The sequence below is a fragment of the Metopolophium dirhodum genome, chromosome 2, assembly GCF_019925205.1.
Source record: "Metopolophium dirhodum isolate CAU chromosome 2, ASM1992520v1, whole genome shotgun sequence".
NCBI classification, from domain to species: domain Eukaryota; kingdom Metazoa; phylum Arthropoda; class Insecta; order Hemiptera; family Aphididae; genus Metopolophium; species Metopolophium dirhodum.
The window spans coordinates 23,055,297-23,068,644 of NC_083561.1; the positions used below are offsets into that span (position 1 = coordinate 23,055,297).

General features: G+C 29.9%; 2 protein-coding genes across 2 annotated transcripts; both read left to right on the top strand.

Moving 5' to 3' along the window:
- The first annotated feature begins 5,185 nt into the window (after positions 1–5,185).
- LOC132938830 (tigger transposable element-derived protein 6-like) lies at positions 5,186–5,982 on the top strand. Its single transcript, XM_061005836.1, has 2 exons — positions 5,186–5,399; positions 5,507–5,982. Exons 1-2 carry the CDS (start codon positions 5,186–5,188, stop codon positions 5,980–5,982), a joined length of 690 nt encoding a protein of 229 aa, XP_060861819.1.
- A 2,718-nt stretch (positions 5,983–8,700) lies between these two features.
- Positions 8,701–12,850, top strand: LOC132939639 (uncharacterized). Its single transcript, XM_061006918.1, has 7 exons — positions 8,701–9,126; positions 9,193–9,327; positions 10,289–10,505; positions 10,822–11,008; positions 11,095–11,204; positions 11,896–12,037; positions 12,107–12,850. Exons 1-7 carry the CDS (start codon positions 9,061–9,063, stop codon positions 12,396–12,398), a joined length of 1,149 nt encoding a protein of 382 aa, XP_060862901.1. The 5' UTR covers positions 8,701–9,060; the 3' UTR covers positions 12,399–12,850.
- Positions 12,851–13,348: the final 498 nt, after the last annotated feature.

Below are 13,348 nucleotides of genomic sequence, written 5' to 3' on the forward strand. Positions count from 1 at the left end.
AATAGTACCAATATAATATATGTATTATATACTAATAGTTTTAACTTCAGAAAATTACAAGTGAGGCACAGAGGCGTGCCACACTTGCCTCGCCACCAAAATCGCCGCGCAATATCGTGCGAGGAGCATACATAATATAGGCCTATAACTTATAAGTCTTACGTAACTTATTTTATAGCCTATAGGTCTATGGTGAGGAGCAATGACGTGCAGCCACTTGCCACTTAAGGATGACGAAACCATTAGTAAGGACAAGATTTTGGACTAGGCTATCTAAAATATTGCCCAGATGGGACGCCACGTCTAGAAAAACTCTTGATTTTTCAGATTTTAATAATAAAAGTAATTAAAAAATGCGACATTTATGGAAATTAACACAATAGTCAATAAAATTCACTGTTTATCTTTCTGATAATTCTAACATCAGTTTGTCAATTATTACGAAAATTTTATTTATTTTCATAGCTTCGCTTTTTCTTCTAAAATTATTTCGTTTTCGACATGTTTATCAAACCGTTTGGAAATATTTATTTTTCTCTGTTAAGAATGATTGTATATTTTCATTAAAGCAGATTAAAGAGTTTTTATATTTTGAACGTAAAAATGATTGGTGTCCAGTATAGGTATCTATATTAAAAAAATTTTGGATCTCTGAAATCTAAAGAGGAACTATTGCAGTGACCCAGTATATTTCAAAATTTAAGGCACATTGCAGTCCGATTGTCCGAGTATGATCGAATATTTGGTATTGCACCCCCGATACCTAATGAAATGCAACTCAACATACAAGGTATCTTACCTATCGTTAGTTTTACGGAAAACAGTCACTTGCTTACTTATAGCTTTGGTCATCCACAGACCACAGATCACGCAGTTGTTCACACATACGTTTAAATAGGTACGTATATATTCGTAAATGGTGTATAGTATTATACGTTTACACCAACATATTAGTTCGTGTCTCTCATTTGGCCATTTGCTCGCATTATTTTTAATATTATATATTATAATTGATTTGATTTTCAATATAGATTAAGTTCATCAAATTAACAATTCAGATATAACTTTATTACTAGATATTAGCTAGTTTGACATTCGAATTACGGCCAATACTAACGGAACAAAATTACCATTTAGTATATAAAGATCTTACAACATACCTATTTATACATAAAGATAAAATCATCAAATGTTACAATACAAAACTATTGCCAATAAAATAGTAAAATACAAAGCTCTAAATTCTAAAACAAAAGTGGAAAATAATTACTTGACTAATACCACAATTTATTGTTCATGCTTAATCACTTAGATTATTGAAAATTAAAAAAAAAATAATAGAAACACCTAATAAATATTTTAATTCCTATAAAGGAATTACAAATTATAGGAATAATTATATACATTTTAAACTATAGGAATAATTCCTATAATTTAAAGGTAAGATTATTTAATATATCATTATTATATCATTGTTATCCATATTATTTTATTATCCAGGCAACTTTATAGGCTTTTTAATATACCTATTTTAATTTTAAAGAGATTTATGAGTATTTTAAAACTATAAATTGTTTGTACATCTTAAAATACCTACTCATAACTCACTTTAAAATTAAAATATAATAGAAAACCTATATGATTTCCGAAATATTAACCTTACCTTTAAATTGTATACGAGGTCAATTCACTCTAAGTTTTATACCAACAGGCAACAGAGCTAACCAGCAGATGTTATTTTGCGCCAAGTTAATGACTTGTAATTTACGCCACCAATACCTAGATAGGTACATTTAAGCGCGTATGTAATTTGTGTCGTATCTAAAAATTAATTTTGGTAATTTTGCGCCACGTCAGAAAACGAAATGGAATATGTAATCTGCACCACATTTTCAACTTTAATTGTTGGAATTTACCAGCAGATAAATTTAATGATATCGCAACGGAAATACGATAATACCAACGCGTGCCGAATATAATATTGTTGTGTTCTACTAATAATAAGTAAAGACGAAATCGATTACGTCCAATCTAATAAAAATTAACAATTGTCAAAATTGAAAATATCGAACAATATTGAACAGCCGCAGTATCATGGTATTTAGTATTTACAGTTAGTCCGATATTAATAATATATTTATTTAATATACATGGAGTACGTACTACGTATACCTACTTTATACTTATATACATTTATTTATAATTATAATATTACTGATTTTCTATTAAAATGAACATGATTATTTAGTTATTTTAAAGTGGCGCTAATTACAACTTTTGTAGGTAGGTACACGATGGCGGCGATGGCGCAGATTACTTAATGCTCTTTTATTAAGTTTTGTGTAATCCAATTCGTACATACATGGTTGCTTTCGTATATACACCTGACGGTGCAGCGTTGATTGGCACCGGAATGGACAAATAATGAAATAACCAAAGATTTGACATTTGAAGTGGGGACTTTAATGTTAGATTTAACTTCGAAGACTCGGAACCATTAAACAATTTCCTACAGGAAAAACTCCAGTTAACAATGAATAATGATCCAACAATTACTACAAAATCTGGCACCACAATAGATGCAATCTTTTGAATCTTTACATGACATCTTCATGATGTTTAATCACAAAATTATACTTCCTACTTCAGTTATACCATAAGCCAATAATAACTGTTCTATAATCATTGTATGTGTTTTTTTTTTATTGTATTGATTTTTCTCACTCTCTCCCTAATTCACTTATATTTTCACGGGCCAAATTACTTATGAAAGAAGTATTACTTCTCGGGAGTGTAATGACTAATGGTGTACTCACACACTCTCTTAAATTTTTTTATGGATATTTATAGAATAAAAAAACCAAAACAATTTTAAATGTCTATAAATAGCTTAAAACAAGTGAAAATATTTTGAACTTTTTATCATGTATAGAAATTAGAAAATGATATAAAAACATTTGGTGAAAATGTCAAGTATCAGGGTCGTATCCGCTTTAAATTATAACAAGAAAACAAAATCGTTAAAATGAGAATTCGTACAAGTAAATAAAATATATCCAATATCAAAAACATTTTAACTTCAAATACTCATTAAAAACTAATTTGACTTTCTGGTTAACTTTTTTGTTTTGTTAAAGATAGGAAAATTAATGAGGAATCTTGAGTTAAATTTTCAAATATTAAAAATATAAATACAACATTTTGTGTGGATTTCCAACTCAAAATAATTTTTAACTAAATTTTCGGGATTTTGACGAATTTTATGAAAATTTCAAATTTATACTCATAAAAAATTATTGTAAATTCACGGTCAATATCTTTTTTTTTATTATTTTCCACAGACAAAAACAAATGTGGAATCTTGTATTGAATTTTAAAGTACTTTGATCAATGAAAAACGTTTTTTTTATTTTTGGGTTTATTTTTTTTTTGAAAATCGTTTTCGATAAAATATTCAATTTTTATATATATAATTTATACGGTAATCAAATAATTTAACGCCATCGCTTAGAATCGTTTTTCGTATACAATGATTTTATATCGTAAATTCAAATTAATTTACCTAACGCTTCCATTTCAGTGACCCCTCTGCAGAACACCTATTATATAACAAAGCAGTAAAAACAAGCCCACTTTTTTGCCTTTTTAGATTCAGAGTGGAACGATGTATGTATTGATTTTACAATGATGTGTGTTTTTTTTGTGTCTGTCATCATGGTTTGGGGCAGTAAAACTGCTTTGATTTTCTTCAACAGTATCTTGTTCGATGGGAAACTTTCCGCTAGCGTCCGCAGGCAAATGCATTGTAGAGAGCAAAAAAAATTAGAAAAAATGTTACAGTGGGAACAACCACTAAAGAATGCAAACTACAATCAATAGATTCTTAATCAGAAAAAACTATTCACAATAATTTGTCCATTAATGAATGATTATTCAGAGGACACCGCAGGTTATCAATGTTTAAAACGTCTATATAAAAAATCAATTAGTGATGATAAAATGAAAAAAAATTTGAAAGGGGTCCGCTGGCGCCCGCAGGCAAATGCATTTTAGAAAGCAAAAAAAAATATACAGAACAAAAGAATAATCTGGAAACTAAATACTGCAGTAAGTTATTAACTTCTGACCAAAGACTATATAGGTATTATTTTCATTCAAATAAATGAATAATTATGATCAAAGGTCTCCGTTGCTTAAAAGTATTAGAAAATGTATGAATACATTTTGTTAAGAATCAAAAAATATTTTTACTAATTTAAATGCTCCTGCTCAGGCTATTGTATATTATTGAAATGTATGGACATAACATAATGTTAAATTTAAAATATTGTGTTTCAAGCTGGGGCTGCAGTAAATTTTTAATTATAAACTCAAAAAATTAAATACAATTAAATGCATAGGTAGGTTAGGCTTAACTAGGTTAGGTAAAGTTACTCTTGAAGAAAATCCAAGCACTTTTACTGTTCATAAAGGTGATGACAGACACAAAAAAAATTAAAAAAGGTTGATAAGTGCCTTGTTTTAAATTTTCAATCCTTAGCCATAAAAGTTAAACATTTTATACATTTTTAACTACAAAATAGTTAATAAATTATAAATTTGATAAATGTTGTCAAAATTTGAACTTTAAATGCTTATAAAAAAAAATTGTGCCTATGTATTTTTAATATTTTTCAACTGAAATTGTAACATTATATCAGGAGCCTTGCATTAATTTTCACGCTTTTTTACACAACAAATAAAATTTTATTGGTATTTATAGAAAAAAAAACTAAAAAAATTTAAAACTGACTATGTCCGTAAACAGTTCAAAAAGAGTCAAATTATTTTCAAAATGTTATGGTGTATAGAAAATGCTAATACAGTAAAACCTGTGTAATATGGAACCTGAATAACGTGGAAACCTGACTTTTATGGAAAAATGTTACGGTCCCGGCGAACCTAATGTAGTTTTAAATACATCGTTCCCTGAATAAGATGGAACCTGTTTAACGTGGAAATGGAAACAATATTTTGTCATGAACCTGTATATCATGGAAATATGTACATGTACTATTTTAAAATTATCAGTCAATGAATATAATCTATATCAATTATATAGATTATTTCGTTGCAATAAGTTTATTTTATCGATAAGTGTCGTAGTAGTGTTCTGACGTAGACTGCGTATAGACGTATATTCAATATGACGTCCAAAAGACTATCAGTGAAAAGTGAAGAGTGTAAAGGTGGTAAGCTTTCCAAAGAACGTTTAACAGTAGTTTTATGTCCTAACATGGAAGGAGAATTTGAAAAACCTCTAGTTATAGGCAAAGCACAAAAACCCAGATGCTTCAAAAATGTAGATCCGACAAAATTTCCCATAATTTGTCGAGCTAATAATAAAGCATGGAAGATTGGTTGCATACATTCAACAATAAATTAAAAAAACAAAATCGAAGAGTTATTTTATTTCTTGATAATGCAACATGTCATCCGCATTTAAATTTATCAAATGTTCGTTTAGCGTGGCTTCCAGCTAACACGACATCACTTACCCAACCAATGGACCAAGGAATTATTTATTCGATTAAAGTAAATTATCGTAAAATGGTTTTACAATCGTTATTAGCAAGTATGGATAGCATAAAAAGTGTTAATGAATTGTCAAATAAAATTAATATACTAGATGCAATTTATTGGTTGAATAAATCTGTAAACTTAATAAAACCAGATACAGTCAAAAAATGTTTCATAAAAGCCGGGTTTAATTTAGTTTTGGACCAGCCAACAGAATATGCCATTAACGATAACGATAACGATCTTAAATTGCTATGTTCTACAATAAATGAAAAAGTAGATAGTGATGAATATGTTAACATCGATAAGCATTTATGTACTAATGATACTGATATTATTACTGATACTACAGTGAAACCTTGCACTTCAATTTCAATAGACGTTGAACAATCCAGTTCCGAAGACGAAACAGTTAGGCAATGATATTAAAACGTATAAGAACGCCCTCCATGAAATAAAACGATTAGAAATGTTCGCATTGGATCAAAATAATGAAAATGAACTTCTTGAATCAATTCTCAACTTGAAAAATTTAGTAGAAAAGAAAATGGCAAGTCAAATAACAAAACAAAAAACATTGGATGAATTTTGGAGTAAAATCCAATAATAAATAATATGTAAAATATATGAAATAAATAAATTAATAATAAATAATAAATTACATTTGATAAAGATCTATCGGGAAAATTTTTTTTTACAACCTGTATTAAATGGAAACCTGTCTAAAATGGAAAAAATATCCGGTCCCAACGGTTTCCATATTACACAGGTTTTACTGTATAAACATTCAGTGAAATTTTCAAGTATCTACAGTTATATAAAATTTAGTTAGTTTACAACCAATTTTTTGAGTGTTTTTATTCGTTGACATTGTTATTTGGAAACGACTGATAATATACACTAATGAGCGCACTGCAGCGTTAACGGAGCGAGATAATACAAAGTACGTGTGTTCATGTTGAACGTTAAATTTATATGCATTTAAATTCAAATTTTGACAAAATTTATCAAATTTATCAAATTTATAATTTAATAATTATTTTGTAGTTAAAAACTTATAAAATGTTCAACTTTTATAGTTAGTTTGAAAACAAGGCTCCACGTAAATAGGTTATATATAAATTACTTTATTCACAATAATATCATAGGTTGACTGACCGTTTTCGCTCAGAATCGTTTTTCTTATACAATGATATTGCATATCATTGAATTCAAATTTAACACCATCCATTGCAGTGACTCACTTGTCACCTACTGTACAGCAAAGCGACATCCACTTACCCACCTTTTTTTAAAAAAGTTTTTTAACAAAAAATCGTAAATATGCCTCGAATTGTTGTGTAAAACCACCTTGGGCAGGAATTAAACAAAGTTGTTATAAAGCACAAAATCTGCTAGCGTTGCCACTCGCTCGCTGCGATGCGCTCGGACAAAAAAATAGAAAATATCCCCCGATTTGCTTTTGTAAAACCACCTTGGGGAGGTCTCGGAATTCAACAAAGTTGTTATGGCCAGTCTGTTAAAGTCACATAAGTATATTATATTTTAAACTCAATGTCCTCCGCCCGTTATTAAGTAGTGTTGCGCGCATATGTATTAAACCTAAAATCGCAAACTTTGGATGGATATAACTTCCAAAATAATGGTTTCAGCAATTTTTTTTTGCACGATCGTTCTTAACTTGTTAAAATACGTATATTTCGAAAAAAAAATTCTAAAAATGTGCTGGGTAGCCTAAAGCCCTCAATTAGTGATGATAGTTCACTAACCTTAACAAGGCTTAAGGCGCTTAACCCTATACTCTTGTATAAGTAGTTGTACCTATACAACTTATTTAAGTAGTTAAAACCTAACTATAGTTTTAATACATTGTAGGTAGATTGGTAGAAACAATCATTGCGATGGGGAAAGGTTGGGGACTGTCCTGCCTTCCATAATTTTGGCTTAGGCCGGTGTGTATATATTTAAGTTCAAATAAACGATGGCGGCGCCGCAGCAATGATGCAAAAGCAATTCCCGAGGTGTCATCAGTTATAAACTGAAAAAAAAGGTAGATAAGTAGTAAGTTGTGAATAAAGTTTTGGTTGTCGATTTGTCAAATTGAGCGTTTGATTCCGAAGTTGAACTTTTGAAGGTCGACATAATTACATGTGATTAAGACATGGAAGTATGATTGAAACTTGAAAGTAAACTAAAGTAGGTAATAAGATAATATGTAATAAGTTCCATCAATGGATGAATTCTTCCCCCAAAGACTACAACTCATTGAAATACTAGCATCACGTCTTATAGGTACTTATTGTTGAAATACATTTTTACGGATCGTATAAATGTATGATAATTAATATTAAAAATTGAAATATTGAAATACAAAAAAAAAAGTTAGGCAAAATGTTCTTTCACTAAACTATTGGCACATTTTCATATCTTAATTCTAAGTCCGTGCATATTAGTCACTATTAAAATAAATCATCCTTCTGTGCACGGTTGTAGATACACTTAAACCGTGCTTCCGTGCTAATATTTGTGTGATAACCTTAAGGGGTTGGGGGCAGTTGTCCGAAAAATGATAAGGCAGTTTATACCACAATACCATACCAGCATATACCAGCATATTCCAGTAAAACCAATTTGAAAAAACATCGTACAATGATGCCATGCTAGCAGCACTCGGGCATCGGGCAGTTGGGTCCCCGCCTGATAACAGCCAATTTTATCAGCATTATTAAAATTGAGTGATAAGCACTTGTCCAAATATGGTATGAGTGGTTATGCGGCGGTTACTCTGTGGTTACCATGTGACCAACTTGATGTGGTGTTGCACAGCAAGTCGGGGGATATTTTCGATTAGCGGAGCGGAGCGACGGCGCCGAGGAGCGTAGCGACGAGTGCCGCTAGCATGGCATCACTGACGTGACTTATTTCGTATTGGTGTCACTGCTAAATCCCTGGTATAGCCCTGGTATGTAATCCCTGATGGTTGGTATTAATTTGTAATTTTTTTATTTGAGGTTAGAATTCGAACTCTTGATTAAGGTTATCAATTATAATTTCTTATCACGGGACCCAACTCTTATCACGGGGCCCAACTGTCCCCATCCCGCAGCACTCGTCGCTACGCTCCTCGGCGCCGTCGCTCCGCTCCGCAAATCGAAAATATCCCCCGACTTGCTGTGCAACACCACCTCAAATTGGTCACAGGGTAACCACAGGTTAACCACCGTACAACCACTCTTATCGGTCTTTATCATTATTCGGACAATTACTGCCAGCCACCGATATCTTAATTCGTGGTGATAACTGATAGCCGACAATAACACTAATCACGATTGTCTATATTTTGTTATTTGGTAACGCGAGTTTCAATTTCATTAACCAGTTAGTCTTTACGTTACACGAATTCTTTTTTTATAATTTGATTCGTCTATAAATGTAAGTCTTTAAAAACGTCGATACTTAAACAGTTGAACGCAACTATCTCGAACTTCATTGTATTTAGAAATGGCTGGGTGTTCTAACTGGGACATCCAAAATGTCGATTCTGACAATATACAAACCAATTTGCAGGTATTATTTTTCATTCGATTGTCATTTAAATAAAGTTTAATACCATTTTTTATGCTTACAATGTAGAGATCATCTTGTTGTTATGTGTGCAATGGTTATTATGGATCATGTTTTGACGAACAAATTTGTCAAACATGTCACTTGTTTCTTTTTTCTGAAGAGCTCACACAAGCTGTCCAAGAAGATGTCCATAACACAATGGTAATAAAGTCAGTTTGGTACAATAATATTATTCATTAATGAGATATACAAATTAAATGTGTATGGTAGGTAACAAATAAATATTAATTTTAGACTTTAGTCTATTGTCGTGCAATGTGTATTACTTGTACGGTAAATGGGTGTTGTGTCCCATAAACTTGAGTATGTTACTGTTCCGTGCCCAAAATATATTATTTATGTATAATATTTTAATGGCATGTCGACATTTGGTTATAAAAATTTTTAGGTATTGTGAATAATTAATACCATAGGGTATACAATTATAAATCAGATAGTCAATATTAATGTTTCACTATTATCTGTAATAAATACATTATACAATACACATTAATACTGTAGAGTTTGTAATTCAACATATATTATATGGGACCGGAGAATTGATCAATCGAAGTTAAACTGCTAAAATGTGCTATAATGTTGTGTAGTTAGACGTATACAACAAATGCGAGTATGGTATGTCAGTGCACCATGTGTCATCTCTCTCACCCACGCGCAACATAGCAAATCTATGTTTAGCAGAACCAACCCTGTGTTATTACTTTTAATATTAGAGTGAATTTACTATTATCAAACTTTAATTTAAGAACATTACCTACCTGTATTACTACATTGGATTTTTTGACTATACTTTAATTTAAAACTAAAATATAGTAAAATAACCAACACAGTGACACTGGAAATGTTCTTAACTTAAACTTTATCTTAAGTTTAATAATAGGTGAATTCACTATAATGCCAAAAGTAACAACAGGGTTGATTCTGCTTGTAAATTTACTATGTTACGCGTGGATCAAAGAGCAGAGAGAAAACAAAGGTTGAAGTAAGGCTTTTGGGTATGAGAAAATTAGTTCACTGATTTCCTCATACGTTTTTATCTTTTTATTTTTAGTGACATTTTGTCAACATTTTTCTTATAATAAATATATGATTGAATATTAAGGGAGTTGAGGATGGTGATAGTGGAAATGATGAACCAGCAGATATATTTTATAATGGCTTTCAACGACCTGTTCAAGATGTACCACTTGACGCACGTGAACAAGCCGCTCCATCACAAGATCTTGCGCGGCGACTTCAGTTACTATCAGAATCATCAGCTCTGCGTTCTCAACCCTTTGATGATGATAGTGATTATTTCCAAGAACTTCCACCAGAAGGTATATTTATATAGTCTATATCAGTGGTTCTCAATCTTTTAAGGAACGCAACTCAAATGTATCCCCGAAAATCTACTGCGACTCACGTAGTTTATTAACATGATTAAAAATTAGTTCTAAAAACAAAATTTGATTACTTTATTAATTCATAAATTATATTGAATATTATAATGAACAAATTTCTTAGTATCTATATAATTCAAAAAACTTCCCCCGACCCACCAAGAATTGACTCACGATTGAGAAACGCTGGTCTATATCCGTATTATGATATTTATTTATATAATAATGCTCAAACATTTATAATTTTTGACAGTGTTATTGACTGTATTTTCGTATTTGGATGACTTCAGTTTGTGGTGTGTAAGTAAAGTATGTACACGTTGGAACCAATTATTACGTTCACATATCCCACAAACATGGCGTAGGTTTGTAGTTAATTGTTGGCCTCTTTACCAGCCATTAAAACCTGTTGATGATTGGCTTTCAGTTAGTTCAGCTCTGTGAGTATGGCACTTTGTTATGTAGATAAAAAAAAATTTTAAAAATAGATTATCTTTAATAAATGTTTATTTGTTTCATTTGTTAGATTTAGCAGTTCATCATGCTTATTGTGTATACGTCGAATGTATTATCGTCCACATGCTGAATGTCAAGAAAATTCATGGAGAAGAAGACGCTTACGACATGAAGTTAAAAGTTAGTATTTGTAATTTCCCTTTATATAAAATTAATAAATCATAAAGCTATTTTATAAATCTAAGGTTTTCAACTAATTTTGACTGTAAAAGCAAAAATATTGTAAATAAAATCCTAAAATCATACCACAATAATTATTTTAAATCAGAATTTTTTTCAAATTTATTTGGACACAAAAAATTGAAAATATATGTCGCAAAAAATATGTGAACTATAATACAATTATAACACAATTTTTTTAATTATTAAATTTATTTAGTCATTCAAATCTAACTAATAATCATTTGAAATTGAACACATTCATACAATAAGTGCAATATAAAAATTTATTTCAAAGCTACACTATCTGACATACCTCTTAGAAATGCTAGAAGATCTAGTATAGGATTAAAAGTTAATGCAGTACCTTCGTATGTATGAAAAACAATTTATTTATACATATTTGATTTTATTAGCGAAACGTGTTCACATACTTTTTATGTATCAACCAGTATTAAAGTAACTATTATACTTGTCAATGATATAAACTAAGTCAAATTAATATGAGATACACTCCTATTTTGTTATACAATTACGAACAAAAATAATTTTCATCATACCATGTATTTTTTATTTTATTGCTGTAGTATGTGATCTCCATATTTTACATTTTTATATATCAAATAAATGTCACTATTATATTTTTGTTCAGATTTAAAGACTGATCCACCTGAAGGTATCAGAGCAATATCTTTGGACAATCATTGGTGTCACTGGCAAGCCACAATTTTAGGACCAGCTGGTAGTCCTTTTGAAGGAGGGAAATTTTTTCTGTATATTCAAATACCTTATGGGTAAGTTGAGGTAATGTTACTAAAATAATATTCAAAATTACTAGTAATTTTAATTGTTATTTTTATTAGCTATCCAATGACTCCTCCAGTGGTTAGATTTGTGACTAAAATATTTCATCCTAATATTTCTCGTCACGGAGATATTGGATTAGATTCACTCCATTATAATTGGAGCTTAGCATTGACCATTGCTAAAGTATTGATTTCTATTCAGTCGCTGCTAACTGATCCATTTTGTGATGTATGCATGGAACCTGACATTGCACGGCTCTACAAAAATGATCGACAGACATACAATACTATTGCACGATATTGGACTCATCGTTTTGCTATGAACGATATATTAACCTGGACTAATTAAGTAATTTATTTTTCAATATTTAATTTTCCTCTTATCACATACAAAGATCTGGTTGCCAATTACCTTAGTAACATTTTGAACATAGCTTGTAAAGCGGTGTTAAACAAAGTTATACTAAACTTTAAAAAGGATAAATATCAGTAAAGTTATGTAATATGTTATAACCGTGTGAAAAAAATATTATTTTTTTTTGATAAACATAAGATTTGAGTTTGTTATAATTTTTATTTATAGCCCAATTTATATGTCTAAACTAATGTATTATAAAGTTTAATAATGTTAAAATGTAAAATAAAATAGTTTTAAAGATATTAATATGACTACTGAATTAAAATAGAAGTCAAAATGGAAGTTGAACAACATCTCAGCTTATGTAATGTATGAAAAACAGAAAATGTACTTATTTTTGTCATGATATATTTTATTTTTTAATAAATATTTTGTACAAACTACATTGTTATGCAAATTTATTGTGATTGATAGTAAAAAGTTATTGTATGTAAATTTCCTCTCCAAAACTCACCTCTTTAATGTTTCATATTGTCAAAATAATATTGATAAATTATATTATATGTCATTCATAAAATGTAAATCCAACAGGCCAGTGTTTACAAACATCTTGATCGCACAATTAATTGTTTTCTTTCTCCTTTCTCTAGGCATTCTAAGTTTGCCCGAAATGAGAAATTGTATCAGTGACTGGGTATTTAAAATTTATAACTAAGGTAAAATAGTAAAATAGTTTTCATTAATTAATTCTAGATTCAAAGTACAATTGCGAAATTATATACTATAATAGTATATAAATATATATTGCTAGTTGCTAAAATTACTATGATCTGAAATATAATGATGACAAAGATACAAGTGAAGAAAAAAAATTGTTCTCAATAATATATTTTTCACAATCACTATTCCCAATAATAAAAATGATGCATTTAATTTTTTAA

What these genes read in the sequence shown, in the direction of transcription:
- LOC132938830 (XM_061005836.1), top strand. Translation starts at nt 5,186, where the DNA reads ATGACGTCCAAAAGACTATCAGTGAAAAGTGAAGAGTGTAAAGGTGGT. An exon ending in TAATAAAGCATGGAAGATTG is followed by an intron (nt 5,400 to 5,506) that starts GTTGCATACATT and finishes ATGTTCGTTTAG; the next exon opens with CGTGGCTTCCAGCTAACACG.
- LOC132939639 (XM_061006918.1), top strand. Translation starts at nt 9,061, where the DNA reads ATGGCTGGGTGTTCTAACTGGGACATCCAAAATGTCGATTCTGACAAT. An exon ending in ATATACAAACCAATTTGCAG is followed by an intron (nt 9,127 to 9,192) that starts GTATTATTTTTC and finishes CTTACAATGTAG; the next exon opens with AGATCATCTTGTTGTTATGT. An exon ending in AAGATGTCCATAACACAATG is followed by an intron (nt 9,328 to 10,288) that starts GTAATAAAGTCA and finishes TTGAATATTAAG; the next exon opens with GGAGTTGAGGATGGTGATAG.